The 19559-nt window shown below is 34.6% G+C and overlaps 1 protein-coding gene across 4 annotated transcripts; it reads left to right on the forward strand.

Moving 5' to 3' along the window:
* Nucleotides 1-610: 610 nt before the first annotated feature.
* Nucleotides 611-19054, forward strand: LOC123554042 (uncharacterized). Of its 4 annotated transcripts, none has more exons than XM_045343898.2 (4): nt 611-811; nt 4190-5080; nt 17846-18067; nt 18261-19054. In XM_045343898.2, exons 2-4 carry the CDS (start codon nt 4319-4321, stop codon nt 18534-18536), a joined length of 1260 nt encoding a protein of 419 aa, XP_045199833.2. In that variant the 5' UTR covers nt 611-811; nt 4190-4318; the 3' UTR covers nt 18537-19054. The 4 variants fall into 4 exon arrangements, with proteins under 4 accessions (XP_045199833.2, XP_045199852.2, XP_045199861.2 ...); XM_045343917.2 differs by lacking the exon at nt 611-811 and adding an exon at nt 2469-2606; XM_045343926.2 differs by lacking the exon at nt 611-811 and adding an exon at nt 3422-3527.
* Nucleotides 19055-19559: the final 505 nt, after the last annotated feature.

Consider the following 19559-nt stretch of genomic DNA (forward strand, 5'->3'; position numbering starts at 1 on the left):
AGATCAAAATATCTTTCACTCATGAAAACTATATGTTACATTTTCACTCGCGGCAATGCCACTCGTGAAAATATTGTATCTGTTCTGATGTTCACTAGTGAAATATATTTCAATTTTACGCTGAAACAAACATATATCCTCTTTATAACTCCAGATGCTTCTCTGGTTCTGTAGCGTGCTAGGTTTAAAACACCCATACATGAGACTTTTATCCTAATGTTGGTTATTTCAGTTGATAACTTGATGATTAGTTGCCTTTAGACGGTGACGTCTTTCAAATAACTAAGAAGAAAATTGGCATCACCCGTGATCGCACTCCCAGAGACACCTTGACAGTAATACGAACTATTTTGTGGGCATACTAACACTATTGCCGAGAACTGATATTGTCTTTAAATGTTCATTTTCTCTGTTAATAGGTTTAAACAAAACTTGCTATTTATTAAATCCTTTTGGAACCTTTAGGATTGTATTTTGCGAAACAGTCAGTAATATAAATACCACGTTAACTTGATAAAATTTACAGAACAAAACCTTGCCATTCAGATATCTATAAAAAGAATAAATGATATCTCCCCGCTGAATTTGAGCCATAAAACAAACCCCACATACTTTTGATGATTGAATGTCATCAAAAAATACATTGTTCAAAATATGTGACATATACAGTATCTATTATTAATAGTATTTAAAAGACTAGTGAGTTTTAAACTGCTAACACTGTGGATCGTTTTTATGTGAAGGGAATATAAAAAAAAGAAGTACAAAATAAGTACTTTTATCGCCTCCATACGCTGAAGAGTGTAAAAAGGTAAGTAGGATAAGTTTTTTTTCTGCATGGTAACGAGCGAGAACTATTAGTTTTAAGTGCGAGGATTAAATGTATGAGAAAATCTACCCTGCATTATACAAATGTAAATTATGTATTTTTGATATCTTTACGTGTATGAATATTCACTTAAATATAAATAATGCAAGATAATGTTGGAAACTGAAGGGTCCGACAAGCTGCTGTTAAACGCCTTTCATTTACCGATACAAACAAAGTTTGAATGTATGTCGGTCCATCTGTTGCAAAATAAATAGAAATCGCAATGGAAGTTTGTAAGTGTGGATGTAAGTGGTATCTTTTTATGTGGGCGCGTGTGTGTGTGGGAGGGGCAAGGCCCCTATACCTCTATACCTCTATACCACCTAAAATTTATGACATATCTAAGAGTTGTTTTAGAATACTTAAGTAGTTAACTACTGATATCCTGCAAACCAACTTAATAATTCCACGTGCAAAATATATCAATCAAAGTTTATGTAAATAAACTGGTATGTTTTTGTACTAAATCAAACGCCGATAAGTCTATAGGAGGTAATGTCGAAATTAATGTAATTGCACGTCAGAACAAATGAAATGAAGTGGATTTTGGTCAACATAGACCAATAAATTCTAAACTATTGACGTTCTTTGTACTCTTATCTACTTGATTGGGTTGGGAAAAAACGTATATATAATCCATCAGGCTTATGAAACGAATGTTTTTGAAACTCGACATGAATATTAATAAATAGGATTTATAGAACATTCTCTGATATTATACTCACACCAGTGAATGGTTTGACGGTTAATAGTCAAAATTGTTAATTTTTTATGTCATGTAATAAACCCCTTATTGAATGGCCAGCTAGTAAATAGTCAAAACTATTGCCCGCGGTTCAAAGGACCGAGCTAAAGTACGGAGGAACGATAGTGTTGGCCATTGATTCGGCAAGTCAGTCAATAAGTCAGTCAGGAAAACTTTTGTCCGATTCTGAACTGTTTAATTACACGACGGTAGCGAACTGTTCAGCTATACATAGCAAAAACGACCGACCGATATTTTACACATAAAACACAATCCTAAAATGGCACAAAAAAAAATGTGACAATATGTATATCTATTCTACTTTGTGAGGTTGTTTGCGGTTGATGAGCGAGGTATGTGGTCGGGGTCTGCCCTTAAAGCAACATAATGGTATAAGCCGGGAATCGAGTGACTGTTACAAACGAAACATTATCAGGTTCCCGGTCCGAGTCAAGGGTAATTCAGGCGTCAGTAAAGCTTTTGATTAATGTCATATAATAATAACAACACAGTGACGTTAGGTTCCGGGCTCGAATAATTCTAATATACTTTGTCGCCAGAGAAGATTATGGTTTTGACCTTAAGTATACAAACTACATCTTCCAACAGCTTCTTGATAAAGAGACAAAGAAAAAGAAAATTAACGTTAAACCCTTTTGGGATTAATTTAAAAACAGTTAAGCACATTTGTGTATTTTATGCCTTAACAGGTACACGCACGATTATCTAGGTGCTAATGAATAAATAATAACATTAGTCAATTTTTTCCTAGCACCAACCAGCTAATCGCCAATGGAGATTTATTTTACATAATAAATCGAAAAACCATCACATGCCAATATTTGTTTGTGCCTTTTATTTGCATAAATACAATATTATCGTTGTGCTGAAAGAGTGGCTTATCTTACATGTCAAGTGGGAATAAATAAATGAAAATTAATTCTAAATCTACATTTCCGGCTTTAAGCAGGGACGTATAAAGTGTAAACGGTAAGACTTGAAAGAAATTTAATTATCATAGAATATATTTGCATTTTTTCATATTAAGAAAAAAATAGATGATTTGCAGGTTATATTTTATGGAGTTTCTTTACATACTCATTTAGCAAAAGATGTCAAAAAGTAATCATGTTAACAAAAATCGCTTTGCAATAAATTGTTTGTAAATTATGATGACATAGAATTTAATGACGAATATGCCTTTGATATTAAGCACGGGTCTAATTAAGTTTGGATTTAAACGTATTATGTTTGTATTCAGTCGTTCTTTTTTTTCTTTTCTTTTTTACAGATTTAGACATATCGCTAGACCTGTTTCACATAGAGATGACATACCTTAGTATCTCTTTGTTAATGTCAGTTTTATATATATTACACATGTCATGAAATAGATATCTGAAAATATGTGCAAAACTCCGCTCGACATGTATTTAGAACATAAATTATGAGCAGTCTTACCCATTAGCTCCAGATTAATATCTTGATAGTATGGTTGATATTAGGAATTTCATCTCACAAAAGGATAATAATTGCAATTCCTATTTGTAATAGCATAGCATAGCATAGCATATAGCATATATACATAGAATATATTCATATGATTAAAATAATTATGTGACCCCTGATACAAACTATTTCCTTAAAAATAAAATAAACTTTGTGTAGTTTTTGTTGTTGTTGTTGTTGTTATGTTGTGTTTGTGTCGGATTGTTTTCACAAAAGACGGATCGAGCACTGAACAGTTTACACACATACTTCAAGGTGTCCCTGTTGACTTGTGGAGCCGCCGCTGATTATGACATGGAGTATATTGCCAACTATTTCAAACATAATATTAGATAACACTGAAAATATTTCAGTCTTGTTTTCATTTGAAATGTGGAGTGCTTTTAACATAGGTTGTATGATAAGGTATTTCGGCTTCTAATTCTGAAAGTTACGCAGTGTTTAGCTTTTTCGATGTTGATTGCCATTTGTAGTGCTTAAGGACCTATGCTCGTGAAGTTTATCCGGATATCATAATGTACATGTATGTTAATAACTAGTTTTTTACATTTCTCACGATATTAGCAAAGGGGGTGTGCTTCACGGTTATGATGAGCGTAAATGCGTCTGTGAGCAGATTTTTAATAGATTTTTCACTACTAAAACGATGTGTTTAAACCGCGAAAATTCAAGGGACACATTCTTCTGAAAAATGAAATTGAATATAAGTAACGTGCGTAATAAAGGCTATTTAATGATATGGTAATAATAATAATGACGATAATAATAATAATGCTGATAATAATAATAATGATGATGATGATAATAAGAATAATGATGATGATAATAATAATAATAATAATAATAATAATAATAACTTTATTTTCTGAAGGTTACATATGGTTAAAAAAAAATAAAAATCTAATACATGTTATCCATCTTAAAGTTTTGAAATCCTTAATAAGTGACCACATCGGTAGTTAGCAACTTGCTAGTAGAAAAAAATATCGGGCATGATAAAACTATGGACGCATGGTCAGTATTTATATAGTGTCTAGTTAATACAATTTTATTTCTATTTATTTCAGTTTCAAAGACAGGAAATGGAATACGAAACTACGTCTAATCGAATGCTAACAAAATTATATGGAACTTTGAATACTGTGTTAGTGGTTTGAAGTAGAACTTAACCTGCATATTCCGAAATTGGATTGAAGATGAGTTGGTACAATCAGATGATGAAGTCGCAGGAGTTGGCGCGTGAGCGTAATCGCCGCGAGGAGAGACGCCAGCAGGGTGAGAAGTACGGGCCTCAGTTTGTAGCAAAATATCATCTTGCAGCTCTAGATAAAGAGAAGAAAATAATTGAAAAGGAGCTAGAAAGAATACGTAAAGGCATTCATAGACCACCGAAATTAGATGACCATGTACATAACAAAGCAAACCATATCTTGACCGTTCCTTCCGCGCACTTTCGGGAGTCAAAACATCACAACCAGACAATAAACCCGGAATATTCTAAAGAAGAAGACCATTTGTATGACGCCATTTTGTTTCTTCAAAATAATCCTTCCGCGTTAGTGCCAATTCTTAGCGCGCATGCGCAAAGTGATGCGTATTTAGAAACTCTCGAAAGGATTACACCAAGACTCACAAATGACGCTCCACCTAACACATCTTTTGTGCCAAAATATCTTAAAGAACATGCATCGAAGTCTGAAAAGGCGGACCTAGTAAATAAGTACACGGCGTTATTACATAGACATAGTCCTATTCTAAGACGCAACAGTCCGCTAGCGTCTAGAAAGAAAATAGATAGCCCAGTAACACATAGAGACAGTCCCCTTCTTCATGATGCTACACCTAACGAATTAAGCATTGAAAAACTGTCAGATCGCGATGTTGTTGATGCAAAAAGAGATTCAAACGACGGTTCAGCAACACAAAGGTCTGCATTTTTGACAGAACAACCAAACGAGGTAAATTTCTTTAAGCTATATGATTTGTTCTAATGAAAGTCTTTTCCCGAAGAAGCCAAACTAATTCTTGAGCAGAAAGTAAATCGGTTAATATCCACGTTAGATTTCATAGCCAGAAAATAACTGTGCCCGCATCCGGTTTTAGAAAAAAGCTGGTCTATCACCAAACAGAAAGTTACGGTCGGTTAAACCCAACGTATTTTAAACGGAAAGTAATTCGAATAATACCCGCACCCATTTTATTTGCGGAAGGTAACTTGACAAGCATCCGCTTATTCACATTCTTGCATACCAGTGGTTTACCATGGTTCCCAAGTTCGTCTCGAGGTTTTGACGAGCCTCTGATGAATGAGAACGCTTATTCATAAAATAACTCGACTTATACCGGATCTTTTGTATACAAAGTATCAGGAATGTCATCAATTTCCTCTCATGAACAGAAGGTAGCAAAAATAACACCATATAATTGCAATTCGTCTTCCGTTAAAAACATACTGTTCATTAGTTCGATTCAAGATACCCTGTAAACCAGGAAAAGATTATGTAGTCGTGTCGATTCAATTTTGATCTTTACTGTCAGAAAAAAAAACGTTTTAGTTATAATATTGTTAATTTAATGTTATTTTTCTTTTGGTATCAAAGATATTTTCAAACGACGCCATTGGGTTCATGTTCCTTTTTACGAATGGCGTCAGAAAGGACACCATTGATATTATTACAACAAAGGTGTTTATACAAAACTGATAAGCGCTTTTTTTCTATACAAGACATATAGCGAATATAAGTAAATAAAGCATTTTATGTCCTTAATAATTATTGTAATTCCTAAAGAATCTTTTGTCAATGTCGGCCAATTCTAAGGACGCGGTCTAAATGAATTATGGGTAATGTAATAGCCAAACAAGATGCAAAGAAGTGCTTTTTTTTTGAAAGATATGAATAAAAATGTTGAAATTAAGCATGTCTGAATCACGAATTTAAATCATTTTATTTCAAAGATAGCAAACCCTTCTGTGCAGTATTCCTGCACGAGTCATCCATAATACTTGCTTTGACTTTCCAGGTGGCATTGAAGTATGTTGAATTAATAGCTGTGAAATCCACACGGTAAACGAAATTACGTTTTTGAGAAGTCATACCTCTAAGTGTAAGGCCACGAGCAAAATCGCGCGTTCATCACGTGATCTGCACGGTTACGTAAATGTTCAAATATCAAGAGAGTATGTAAGCAGATGGCTGATAAAAAACAAAACAGTCAAAATATTATTATGGCTGTATATGTTTAGGAAGATACAAATGTAATTACTATAGATAGTATAGTAAAGTGTAACGCAGTAATATTCCCATTGACATTTCCAAGTTCACGAGCGCTCTGGCGCTAGCGACTAACCCAAATAATGCAAATATATTAACTTATCAATAAGCAACCTAGTATATAGTACATTTACAATAAATTAACCCAATTTAAGCCCACACCCTTATCCGTAGTAGTACATTTGCAATAAGTTATTACAACTATCTCCCACACTCTTCACCCTAGTAGTATTTACAAACAAATTGCCCAACTCTTCATCCTAGTAGTACATTTGCCGCAACAAATTATCAAAACTAGCCCCGCACTCTTCGCCTTAGTATAGTACATTTACAACAAAATTGCCCAACTCTTCACCCTGGTGGTACACTTACAATAATGAATTAACTCAACTTACGTCCACACTCTTAAACAAAACAAGAACAGAAAATCGCCCACGCTTGTGATAAAGTTTGAAATTAATATAGCGCCACAGTCGAGTTTTTTTTTTTTATTTTTGATATTTGCATGACATTTTAAGCACAAGGTCACACATAATACAAGAATAAGTCGGTCACATTGTGTATACTTAAAACCACTCAGGTCCTACTGATACGGTTCAGATTTTGTACTTACAGTTTCAAGAATTTGCATTGAGAAGACGGATTTTAGAGTCTGATAAAAAATGATTCGATTTTGTTGATTATCAAAACAATGTTACCTTACGAAAGGACGAAAGGAAAAAGGATGAAAAAAAAACCTGTATATATCATTATAATAAAATGTTAATAAGAAGTAAAATGTGTTCGCCAAAAGTGAACACATTCAAAGGTGAACACAACTTCATGTTTAAGTAAGTTCATTCAAATTTGACTTATCTTTTTCACGTTCTCATTCAAAGCTGCAGTATTACAGCTTTTAGCTATTAAAGGCTTTTTAAAAAATTAAAGGGAAATAATTAATTAACATTCAACATTGAAGTTAACGTTTCAGTTATCTGCAAAAGGGTTTCCTTTCTACATCACACCTTTTATAAACTGTTTGAAGTGAATACAAATATACACTGTAGAGTAAATATACTGCTAGTTTAAACATATTGCCAATCTTTTTGTAGCTTCTATATAAACATCATAAATGTTGACATCGAGGTGACGTGGGAATATTGGTTTTGAGTACTTAAGTCCATGCCGAAGTTAATGTATAAACTGCATTGTGCTTTCTTAGTTCATTTTCCGGCAATACGAAACCTAAACTGATGATCTGACATGGGTGCCTTTTGATCATGAATTAAAACACGACTTGAACAAAATGATTAGGCGATTGGCAGAGCATCGCAATTCCATTCAAGGAGTTAAAGTGAGGCAATTACTGAAGAATTTGCGAGTATCCTCTTGGAGAGTGAGGCAATTACTGAAGATTTTGCGAGTTACTCTTGGAGAGTGAGGCAATTACTGAAGAATTTGCGAGTATACTCTTAGAGAGTGAGGCAATTACTGAAGAAGAAGAAGATGATGATCTTTAAACGTGCACGCGTAAATATGTAGGTGTATAGTTTGGAATGTGCGCGCACAAAAAAAAAAACAGACTTCCGATCCAAATGGCACACCATACTTTTTGTCGTAACAGTAACATAACGACAACTGAGGCAGTGATGCAATAAATATTACAATCAAGACCATTTGCCACAATTCAAACCACACATCTTTATTATTAAAGTCATAAAAGATAGGTGTCCTGTTGCTGGTACACTGACGACAAAAAGTGTAACGTTTACCAGTTCCTGATACAGATAACAACAATTTAATGGATTGCGATGTCAAATCTAAACATGCTAAACATATTTTAAAGAATTGAACTGTTGAGTCTGTAGCCCTTCCTATCCAAGTCTACGTTTTTAAAGGGCAGTTAGCTCAGTAGGGAGAGCGTTAGGATACGGATCGCGGGGTCGCGAGTTCGATCCGCGGGCGGGCCGTATGTTCTCCGTGACGATTTGATAAAAGACATTGTGTCTGAAATCATTCGTTCTCCACCTCTGATAATTCATGTGGGGAAGTTGGTAGTTACTTGCGGAGAACAGGTTTGTACTGGTACAAAATCTAGGAACACTTGTTAGGTTAACTGCTCGCTATTACATGACTGAAATACTGTTGAAAAACGGCGTTAAACCAAAAAAAAAAAAAAGAAAAAAAAAAAAAACCTACATGACCGAAATAATGTTGAAAAAAAAACGGCATTTAACCCAAAAACAAAAAGAATTAACCCTCCTCCCGTTAACCTCATTATGGAGGATCGCTGGGTCGTGAGTTCATCATCATGGCAAAAGGATTTGATGAAAGACTTTATTTCTTAAACCATTCCATCATCAACCTCTGATGCATATGAAGAAGTTGGAAGTTACTTGTTGAGAACATGTTAGTACTAGTACAGAATCCAGGAACACCGGCTAGGTGTCGGCCGCTTTATAACATAATACATTCGGGAAAATGGCGTTAAACTCAAAAGGAACAAACGACCTATCGTGAAATTATCTACGAAGAAATTGTATATATAGAGAAACAACAAAGGTGAGCGGGACCATTCTTATCCGCCATGTAAAATTGTCTGTCCAAGACTCCTATCATCGCCTTTCTTTTATATAAAAAGCTTGCAATTCGATATTCCATTATTGTTATGATGAATTTCATCATTGATTCCCTTTTTAAAGAAACGCGACAGTTAGGCAAGGAATATTTTTAAAAGAACGTCAGTTGTCAAGTCAGTGTTAAAAAGTTCAACTTCATACAATTAAAAGATAAGATTGAAAATTGAACGCCACGTTTATATCACCTTTAATGCCTTTAAAATCGTAAATCTTACCTGTATACATTAGCGTTAATCTTCTTTAAAGATTAACTGTCACTTTTAGGGTACATGTCGCTTTATTGCATCTATAAACCTTACACTGACTACCGTTTATAAGGACAGAATATTTGCCATGGCAGAGGTTGTTAAATGCCACACTGTGTTTTCCATATTTCATGGCAGTTTCCTAGTTTTTATAAAATTATTGTCTTTAAGTGAGGTCGATATACGAATTTATGGACCTGGAAAAATTATATCGACCAAGGGCATACATCGAGGATGACATATTTCCAGGTCCATATACTTCATACTGATAATCTTCGTTTTCACTTAAAATTGTTATATCATTTTTATTCCATCTACTCAAAGATTACATGGCGGTTGTTCATATGTTTACTTTAGTGTTTCTGGTCTTGCAATGGTATGACATAAAAATGCTACATAACATCACGCCCATTTATAATGTGACTGTATTTAGACCAATAACCATAGAGAAATGAGAACAGTAGATAAAACAAGGTTACCGATATGAGGATTTATGGACTTGGAAAAAGTGAAATCAACCTCGGAGTACGCCATCGGTCGATATCATTTTATCCGAGTTGATATTATTAGTTACACAGCTTGTTGGTGACAGGATTCGAGATATACGCTGTCGAGGAAATCCATATCAGGCGAGAGCGAAGATCAGACGAGAGCGAAGCTCGAGCCTGATATGGATTTTCGAGACAGCGTATATCCCGTATCCTGTCACCAACAAGCTGTGTAACGATTTTATCTTGCCGACTACCCTTTACTTACATGCTATAATCTAATATTTTGTAAATTAACAAAGCAGCAGCCATTTTCTAAATCAAAATTCATATCTGAAATATACTAGCAGGATATGGAATATATCCTGTCTCCACGTGACGTCTATTGGCCAATAGAACTGCAAGAAACTTGTAGGAGGCAAGATAAATCCTCTTATCGACCTCACTAAAAGACAATAATCAACACTCATAATATCTTAAACAAAGTCATTGAACTTACACATTGTATGAGATAGAAACTAAGGACATATAGTAGTTAGTTTCTAAAGGACATATAGTAGTTTGAAATAAAGTGTTAAACTTTTACACTGAATTAGATGTTCTGTTCTTGTTTAAGAAAATTCATCCGGACACACTGCAACATAATGGCTAAGTGTCAGCTTGATGTGGATATTTCATCCTTATCATGCTCAACACGACTTATTCTGCCTTTGAGACCAGTGTAGATCATGATCAGCCTGCACATCCGTGCAGTGTGATCATGATCTGCACTGTTTGCCATTCAGTCAGTATTTTTTGTACGCACCCCTATTAACAGTTAGTGATACTGTACAAATTGAAAGATGGACGACTTCGTTATAGAAATTTAGCAGGGTAAGGGTTAACACTGTCTTTTATGAAATGTGGAAAATTAATGCAGTGTGTAATTGCATGCCGTGTCATATGCAAGAAAAAATATCCTGTGATAGTTAATCTTTAAACGATTCTACTTTATCGGATGTCTTTTTACATTACTTTTACGATGTTTATTTGTAGACATCTTTGACACAAGGTTATTAAAAATCGATAAAATTTGAAAATTATTTTCCGCAGGGATAGACTTCTTTAATGTAATTATAACTCTACCTTATTTTGTAAACAAATTTAACATTTGCTGTCTTTTCAAAGTGAAATATCGTCACATCAATAGTTAAAGAGTAAATTTATTGACTTAAATTCATTATGTGTGATTCCTTTCATAGATGTCAAAGGTTTTATCATGTTAAATACAACCATATATTCAAGACTTATTAATTTCTTGTCCATGTTTATTGAACAAACTTTCAATACTCCATATTGAAGAGTGTCATCAAATAAAGCATTATATTTTTTTCTGTAAAAAGTGGCGTTTCACCGATATTACCTGCAGGATGTTTGCGTGACTTAATAGAAAGGTGGAATAGTTCAGAGGAATTGGAAATATATCTGAAAAGAATTCAGGTGAAAATAAGAATGGTTCTGCGGATATAGGAATTGTGTGTATTAAAAAGTGCATATACATAGCAATTTAAAGGTAAATTATAATTACAGTTCTTTTGATTCTTATAACATTTTGATGCATTTCAGTGAAACATACGAATATTTGTGTTAAACGTTCCCTTTTATACGGAATTAACGTCCATTCGCTTATTTAGCTGATCATATGTAATGGTGCCATAGAAAATGTACTTAAACCGAAAAACTAGGATCCTTTAATTTTTTTATTTATTTGTAATACATTAAATTTTGACAGTCTCACTAGCACGAGTTGTTCATGCTTTTTTATGTAACAGCTTCTGATTATCTGGTTGGAAACTAATCAGTTAAAGCTACATTTTGTATTTGTTGTATCCTCTAATAAGTTAATTTATTAATTAGTTGACGAAATTTGGGTTTATATTATTTGCAGATTTGTCATTAATTTAATTGACCGTATACGGTTGCATTACAGAACATAAACCTTCTTCAAGCAAGAGGTCGGGGCCCGACTCCTGCTGAAATCACAGTCTCTCCTCCAAAAATGACACACCTTGTGTTTAAAGGAAATAGATGGACAAAAGCAAGCACCTTCAGAATAAAGTACTAGACTATAAACTACAAGTGTGTTTCAACTGAGTCCTGATACATCAAAGTTTTCGAACCATATCTCACTATTTTCTGCTATTTGTTTTTGGTTTTTTTTTGGGTTTTTTATTGTTGATGTTCTTTTTTTATCTTATTTTATTTTTTATTTTTTTATTTTCGTGCATTGCGTGAACGTTTAAAATGTTGTTTTTTATGTTTCATTCAGGCGTGTTTAATCTAAATTCATTTAGTTTGGTCACGAAGAGTTCGCATAAGTTTGCGTAACGGTTAATTTAAAACGGATCAATAGGGCAGCGGCTTCAATTAAAGTTGTGATAAATTACAGACTTTGATAATAATCTTTCCGACCTGAGTGCGCTAAACATCAAATATTTATGCAGTATTACACCGAAACTATCAGCTCCCATGTTCAGTTGCGTGTATAGCTATTTACATTACAATCGGAACTATGTAGTAATATTACATGAAAGAAAAAATATTCCAAAGTTAAGAAAAGTGAATGTGTATGTTTTCTGAATACCATAAACATTAAAGTTTACGTTGTTGTGTTACTTTATACATTATAAAAATGTTAGAAAACATGTTACTTCATCGTCTCTTTTAGGTTACACTATACAAATTCAGTTCCTTTTTTTTTAATATAAACAATGACCTGACTTGAGACCTAATTTTCAGTACTTAAGAGCATTTCAATGATATAAAAAAAACATATATGGTCATTTAGTATAACATGTATTCTTATCAAAAATAAAAAAAAAAAGACATTGACATGTTATGTTACTTATAAGAAAAATAATCTGTTCTGTAAAACACCACCCTGTGAAAATGCTCACATGAAAATTACGCGTACGTTGACATGTTCTCAATGAATAAAAAGAAAACCTGGAAATTCACAATGGAAATGGTTTAGATCTTTTCTCAATAGCAAAAGCGATAAAACTAAGCCAAAAATATAACTGCCACATCCTCATATGACTTATTAATCATTATACCATGGTGGAACTACATTTTGGACTACTTCACATGTAACACTTAGTAGTCACTTCCTGTTTGGTGTAATCAGCCCTTCTATCTTTAGCAGCTATAAAATATACCAAGTTGAGCATTTGAATCGTCTCCCGCTCCCACACCCCTACAGCAAACTTTAAAAAATAGAGTTTTGCCGTAGTGAACAGAAATGTTACAGTGCCAACAACTTTCTTAAACGGAATAACACTTAAGGGGACGCATACTTTGAAATTAGAAAAAAGTGGGTGGGGTATGATAAAATTTACATGCAAAAAAGTACAAGGTTTTGGTACATGAAATGGATACTGTTTCAACTGTTATAAGTACATAAAGGATTGCTCACTAAAATAAAAATGAGAAAACTGAAACAAGAAAGTTATTGTTGAATTACATAAGACTTCTTGTGTACATTCAAAGTCAACAATTAAGACTTTTTGGTGCGAAAATAATAGTGCTTCACCTTGTCCAAACATTTATCAATGTCCTACAGATTCTAATTTAAAGAAAGAATGTGAAATATGGTCACTGTCTTGCTTTTCATTTCGCATATGTAAGCTAAAACACATTATTTAGTTTGTTTACAAAGTAGTGCATAAGAAAAGATACGGTGGTCAAGGAATGCCACATTCCAAAACTAAAAGAGTATATTCCCCTTAATACATTAAACATTTATGGTTACAGAAGTCTAGTAGCTTATAATAAGGGCCTAGAAATGTTGCCATTATTAATTTTTAACTTGGTATTCATGAACTACAATGCACTTAAATATCAAAACACATTCAACAAACTTTTGAAAATGTATAGTCTTAAAAATCCCTAAAATAAGGTATGAAATTTGGTTGAGAGGTCCAATCAATGTGTATATGTGCAAAAGTAACATTCTAATCTTGTTCACAAAAGTTACTAATACACAGCAGGCATGTCAATGATATAAACTGGACGAATATACAGTTATCCTCACTTTAATGTCATTTATAATTTGTCCTTGAATTCTCCACCATACTTTTCATAACTCTGTTTGCACGAGTTGCACGAGAATGCTGTCATTCACGTAAAAAATGGGGTCAAATAAGTTGTAAATGAAATATCGTCTAAACGTAATTAATGGATTATGCAGTTCAAGATAAACTTTATCTCATAACGTAACGAGCATGTATAATGTTGTAACAACAACTTTACTTACACTGATTTAAGTAGCAGTCGGTTTATAAGTGACTTTATTGATTCATTTTGTGTTTTGTTATTGTTGTCAAAAAGTATAACGGAAGTGCCTCACAACTGAAGCGGAAACCAGTTTGATGCGCAAAGTAGTCCAATGTAAGTAATATTTTTTGACAAATGTCCACAGAAATTAATAATTTTCTAATATTAAAGACGAATATCTGAATAGGATTCATTATTCGATAAGAAATTATAATCATCGACATGTTTTTTTAGAAATCGTACACGTGCTGACACCTAAGTTGTCTCCCGTTGTTTATTAGAGTTACCTTTCGTCCGGCGCATAATACATTCGCAGTGAATCGCCGAGAAGTCGTGGGAAAATTAAAAACCATGTAAATAAACTAAAATTAACCACCTTTTCAAGATGAATTTCAAGTGATCGCCATTATGCATTTAACCCGCCTGACCTGTGTAGCATCTTAGATATCTGTTCTAAGGTATTCATTGTGTAGAATGTCATGTTATGCCCTTGCAATGCTAATCCCACTCTGATATTTTTTGTTTACATTTTTATCAATGAGAAATATGGCGTCCATCCCGAGCTGAAATGACGTGGCGTTAAATTTTTACATGTTTAAGCAAACCTGGTATGTTAGAAAGAAAATCTCATCCCTTCAACATTATTTGGAACACTGTTATTGTAAAAAACCTGTTTTTTCCTTATACAAAAGCTTAATATATTGTGTTGAATGTACTTTCACAAAGACCTCTGTTTTCCTATTACATTCATAGTACCACATCCTTATCCACAAAATACTGAATATTACAGGTGTCCATCAGTATTATATCAGTTTAGGAATATGTTTTTTATTTTCCCACCATTGATTTCTTGAATATGCACCCCTTCCGCATTTCTGTATGAACTGTGAATGTAGCAATATGCGTCCCCTTAAATTATATAAAATTCTTGACTATTTTTTATGTTTTGTGTTTTCTTTGGAATGGGACAAAAGCATTTCATTTTAGTGAAATAGTTGCGTTGTACAACTTTCGTTGACTCCAAAATATGAATAACTTTATAATTATTACCCGTCATGTTATGACATGTTCAGTTCCTACACTTTGCGCGTAAGTCGGAATGTGTCCAATCTTCCTACGTAGTCAATCCCTGAAGACCTTTTAAGTTCAGTGTGAAAAACTAGCGGCTTGGTTGCCTTTTGGTGGCCCACCGCAAAAATAGTGTCAGAAAAGTACATGCCTGGCATTTAATACCATCTTCATTCTCCTAACACACATTTCTAGTTTATACCATTTTCTTTCTCCTGACACTCATTTCTAGTTGATACCATTTTCATTCTCCTAACACTCATTTCTAGTTTCTATTATTTTCATTCTCCTAACACTCATTTCCTAAGCGGACGTGTCTGTAAAGATTTCACAGCAATCATCTCTCCTGTCGGAACCAATCAACATTCCCGCAGTGATAGCCTCTCGTGTATAAATGCGATGTCGGTAGCGCTATAGGCTAACGCTACAATGGATCAATATTCCCGCAGTGATCGCCTCCCCTGTATAAACGCGATGTCGGTAGCGCCATAACGCTACAATGGATCAATATTCCCGCAGTGATCGCCGTCCCTGTATAAACGCGATGTCGGAAGCGCCATAACGCTACAATGGATCAATATTCCCGCAGTGATCGCCTCCCCTGTATAAACGCGATGTCGGAAGCGCCATAACGCTACAATGGATCAATATTCCCGCAGTGATCGCCATCCCTGTATAAATGCGATGTCGGTAGCGCCATGTCTCATGTGAGAGGTAACAGTCTTTACATCGAAACTCCAGAGATATAAGATCCGTTTAATGCTATATTTTTGGATATTGTAATGGTAATTATCTTTTCAGATCGAATACGACGTGATATACATCAGAATTAAAGATATTGATCATAGCCGACGTTAACGTTGAATCTTCCCTGGTAAAAATTACATCATACTGCACAGCTGAAAATTCTACAGCTGTATGAAGATATGAATGTAAATGAGCCGCGCCATGAGAAAACCAACATAGTGCATTTGCGACCAGCATGGATCCAGTCCAGCCTGTGCATCCGAGCAGTCTGGTCAGGATCCATGCTGTTCGTTTTCAAAGCCTGTCGCAACTAGAGAAACCGTTAGCGAATAGCATGGACCCTGACCAGACTGCGCGGATGCACAGGGTGGTCTGGATCCATGCTGATCGCAAATGCACTATGTTGGTTTTCTCATGGTGCGGCTCAAATGTTTGATATTTCTATGGTCAGTTTGACCGGCTGTTTTACTAACTGTAATATAGTTATTTAATATATAGTTTTCATGAACACCATATTCGCTCATTTGCTAGTTTCGCTGCCTATTTCAGTAACTATATGCTGGAAATATCATAATTTCAATTATGCTAATATCACGACTTTAAACATTTCAAAGTTAAAAAAAGAAGAAATTGGTTTTTCTCGTGACGCCAGTCTTTGGAGTGATTCGGCTGAGAAGAACAGAGATTACGCTTGAGTAAAAGAGATCAGTATTTGCGTTTCCGACTAATTTGTATTCACAGTTGAGATGAAACAAGATAGATGCACCCTTCCATAATGACACCCACTTATGTCAAGATCACCTCTTAATAGATCACCTATCATTTTAGCTTTACCTAAGGAGAAGAGTCTATACGTGACAGTTCAACAAGTCTCAAGCTTTTCTTATGGTTTCAACCCCCTACGGTTAATGCGATATGAAATAATTTAAATGATCCAAAATTTGTATAACGGCTATAAACATCCTCTTAAGTGTTTTACAGTGTACCCTGTCACAGAGGATAATGTATTTCTTATATTTGAAGTGCTTCATTTGTTGACTGTATTGCAAAAGTAAAGACGACCTACTGCACTAGGTACAACTGTCACAGATGAGAAGTGTCATCAATATAAGAGTGGAATGTCAAGTTGTGAAACTAATGTATAACTAGTTTGAAATATGTACATAAGATAGATGATTCTGTAGGGTTTTTAGTGTCGACCTCCTAACCAAAAGACATTGAGATAACTTTATTCCAATTAGCGTCAAACATTTACTGTGAACGGTTTCCATGGTAACTAAGTAAACGTACTTATCGCTAACAGTTACCAACAAGAAGAATATTGGTCATCGAGAATAGTGTGATATTAGAGTGGACGCAGTGGTCCAATGGTAACACTGCCTGACTACGAAACCAGGGGTCGTGCGTTGGAACACCCTCTCCTTCAGCTTAAAAATACTAACTTTGGGATTACAATCCCTTGTATTGGTTCTTTACACTTGGCGCGCTAAAGACAAAGGGAAACTTCCGGAAATGGAGCATTTTCTGTATCTTGCACTATCCTCCCAGTCTTCTGAACCTTACATACAAACAAATACTATGTAGTGTAATATACTGTAGACACTCCGGTCCAAGAAGCAAGCTCCTCTGCTTCTTATGTCTTTCGATCAGATATAAAGCACCATTGCTCGGGACTCTTATCCGAAAGAAAGTATAATATTAAGCTGGATATTAAACTCGGGACCCTGGTTTAGTAGTCCGCCGTCTTACCTTTGGGTCACTGAGCCCTCTGTGACATTAAATCTTTGTAGATAATACATATTCATATTTTTTTCAAGTTCTGACAATAGCCACGCGGTCAGAAGCTAGCGACTTATATAGCTCAAAGTGAGAAGTCAGTATTACTAATTCTATCGTAATCGGAAGACAAGTTATGCTTTAAACGAAGAACAATTTGTTGATAGATTGCATACCTAATATTTATAATTTCAGTGCCAACCAGAAGCCCCTGTACCTTCCACTACTCCACGAGCAAGACATCCAATTTCTATTGCAAAACTTGCAGACGACGGGATGGCAAGCGCACGTGAGAATGTTTCCCGACGATTGTCAAGCAGCCAAAACGATGCCAATAGTAACGCCCAGTCGGTCGATAGATTTCCGCCCTCAGACGAGTCTCAGACAACATCAGATGATAAAAAATCAAGACTTAAGGTAAACGAATAAAAGATAATGAGAAATGTTTTCTGACCAGAAGTTGGAAAACTGCCATAATGGTAGACATGACTTTTGCTGACTCGCATTCATCATAATATTACTGCTTTCACATTAAAATAAAACGACATTTATACTGATGATCTCAAGAGTTGATTGAAGTCACGTTTGAATATTTTTTCTTCTATTTTAGGCTGTTGTGATGTTTCCATCCGTTGACCCGGAAGTGTATAATCCAGATGGTACCCTACGCACGTGCCTCAACATGCCGGATTTCGATACACGCTATGAGGAAGCCAAAAAAGCTAGATATTGCCGAACAAAATATACGCTTGATCGCGAAAAAGAACTCTCTGTTCAAGAGATATTTGAAAAACCAAATGCAAGGCAGTCCCCAGATTTCTCGAAAGGGGGTGCAGGGGAGAGTTTCGGAAGGGATCTTCCCTCCCGTAAGTCAGAATTAATTTAAAATGTCGGAACTATTTTGTTGGGATCCAGTTCATTCAGGTCATTTCCTTTTGATTGTACACTCTGTGATTCCAAAACAACTGAAGCAGGGAAACAAGTCTACTAGTGTGCAGTTTGTATATAACCTTTTTTAGAAATACTGTATCTGAAAAATTAACAGACGTTTACTGGGAAGAAACGCCGAATCATCTTTTGATTTTATACGAAAACTTTGGCCACTGTTGAAAGTGTTATGGCTGTTTGAAGAAAATGACTGGCCTTGGAGGAAGCCATTTTAGGATATATGGCGTCATAAACATATTGCTGAATAATTTATTTTTTAGATATTCTTTTTAACAGAATAATGTCTTTTCTTTCGTTGTGGTTGGAAAATGTAGATTAATCATTTTTGTTCACTGTTAAAGAAATACAGCTCAAACAAAAATCTAGCAATGAATAAAATCCGCCAGTTTGTTTACTTTAAGTTTCATGGAAACAAAACGACTGCCATAATGATCAAATTTGAAGTGTTCTCATTTTTAGGCCATATTTTTAAATTCTATTCATCTGCCTTAATGATTAGAAGACTTGCAGGCGAAATACAACATGTTTCCTTTAATGCATGACAGAAATCAAAATGCAATATACAAATTTTCACAAATGTTTACGAAATAAAGATGTTTATGGTATCCTGCGATGGAACAACATTTTAATTCGTATAAATTCAGAACATAGAACGCTTTAATATCTTAAATAGTCTTCCTTTTCATTTGTTCCCTTGGCTTGCTATCGGAGATTAACTACAATGATGTAGAAATAAACTTCAGATTAAAATAAAGTGAGTTAAGTGTACTAGGGTCAGCAGTACTTGTTTGTTTTTCCCTTCTTGATTTTTCCTTGTTCTCGCATTTTCTCGGTTATTATAGAAATTAGAAGATATAAAAACTGCTGTGCATTAGAACCATAACTCTAACTCAAATTATGAAATACATTTTGAATTATCATACCGAAACTAAATTTTGAATTTTACTTCTCGGATATTAAA

The sequence above is a fragment of the Mercenaria mercenaria genome, chromosome 15, assembly GCF_021730395.1.
Source record: "Mercenaria mercenaria strain notata chromosome 15, MADL_Memer_1, whole genome shotgun sequence".
In the NCBI taxonomy this organism is placed as follows: domain Eukaryota; kingdom Metazoa; phylum Mollusca; class Bivalvia; order Venerida; family Veneridae; genus Mercenaria; species Mercenaria mercenaria.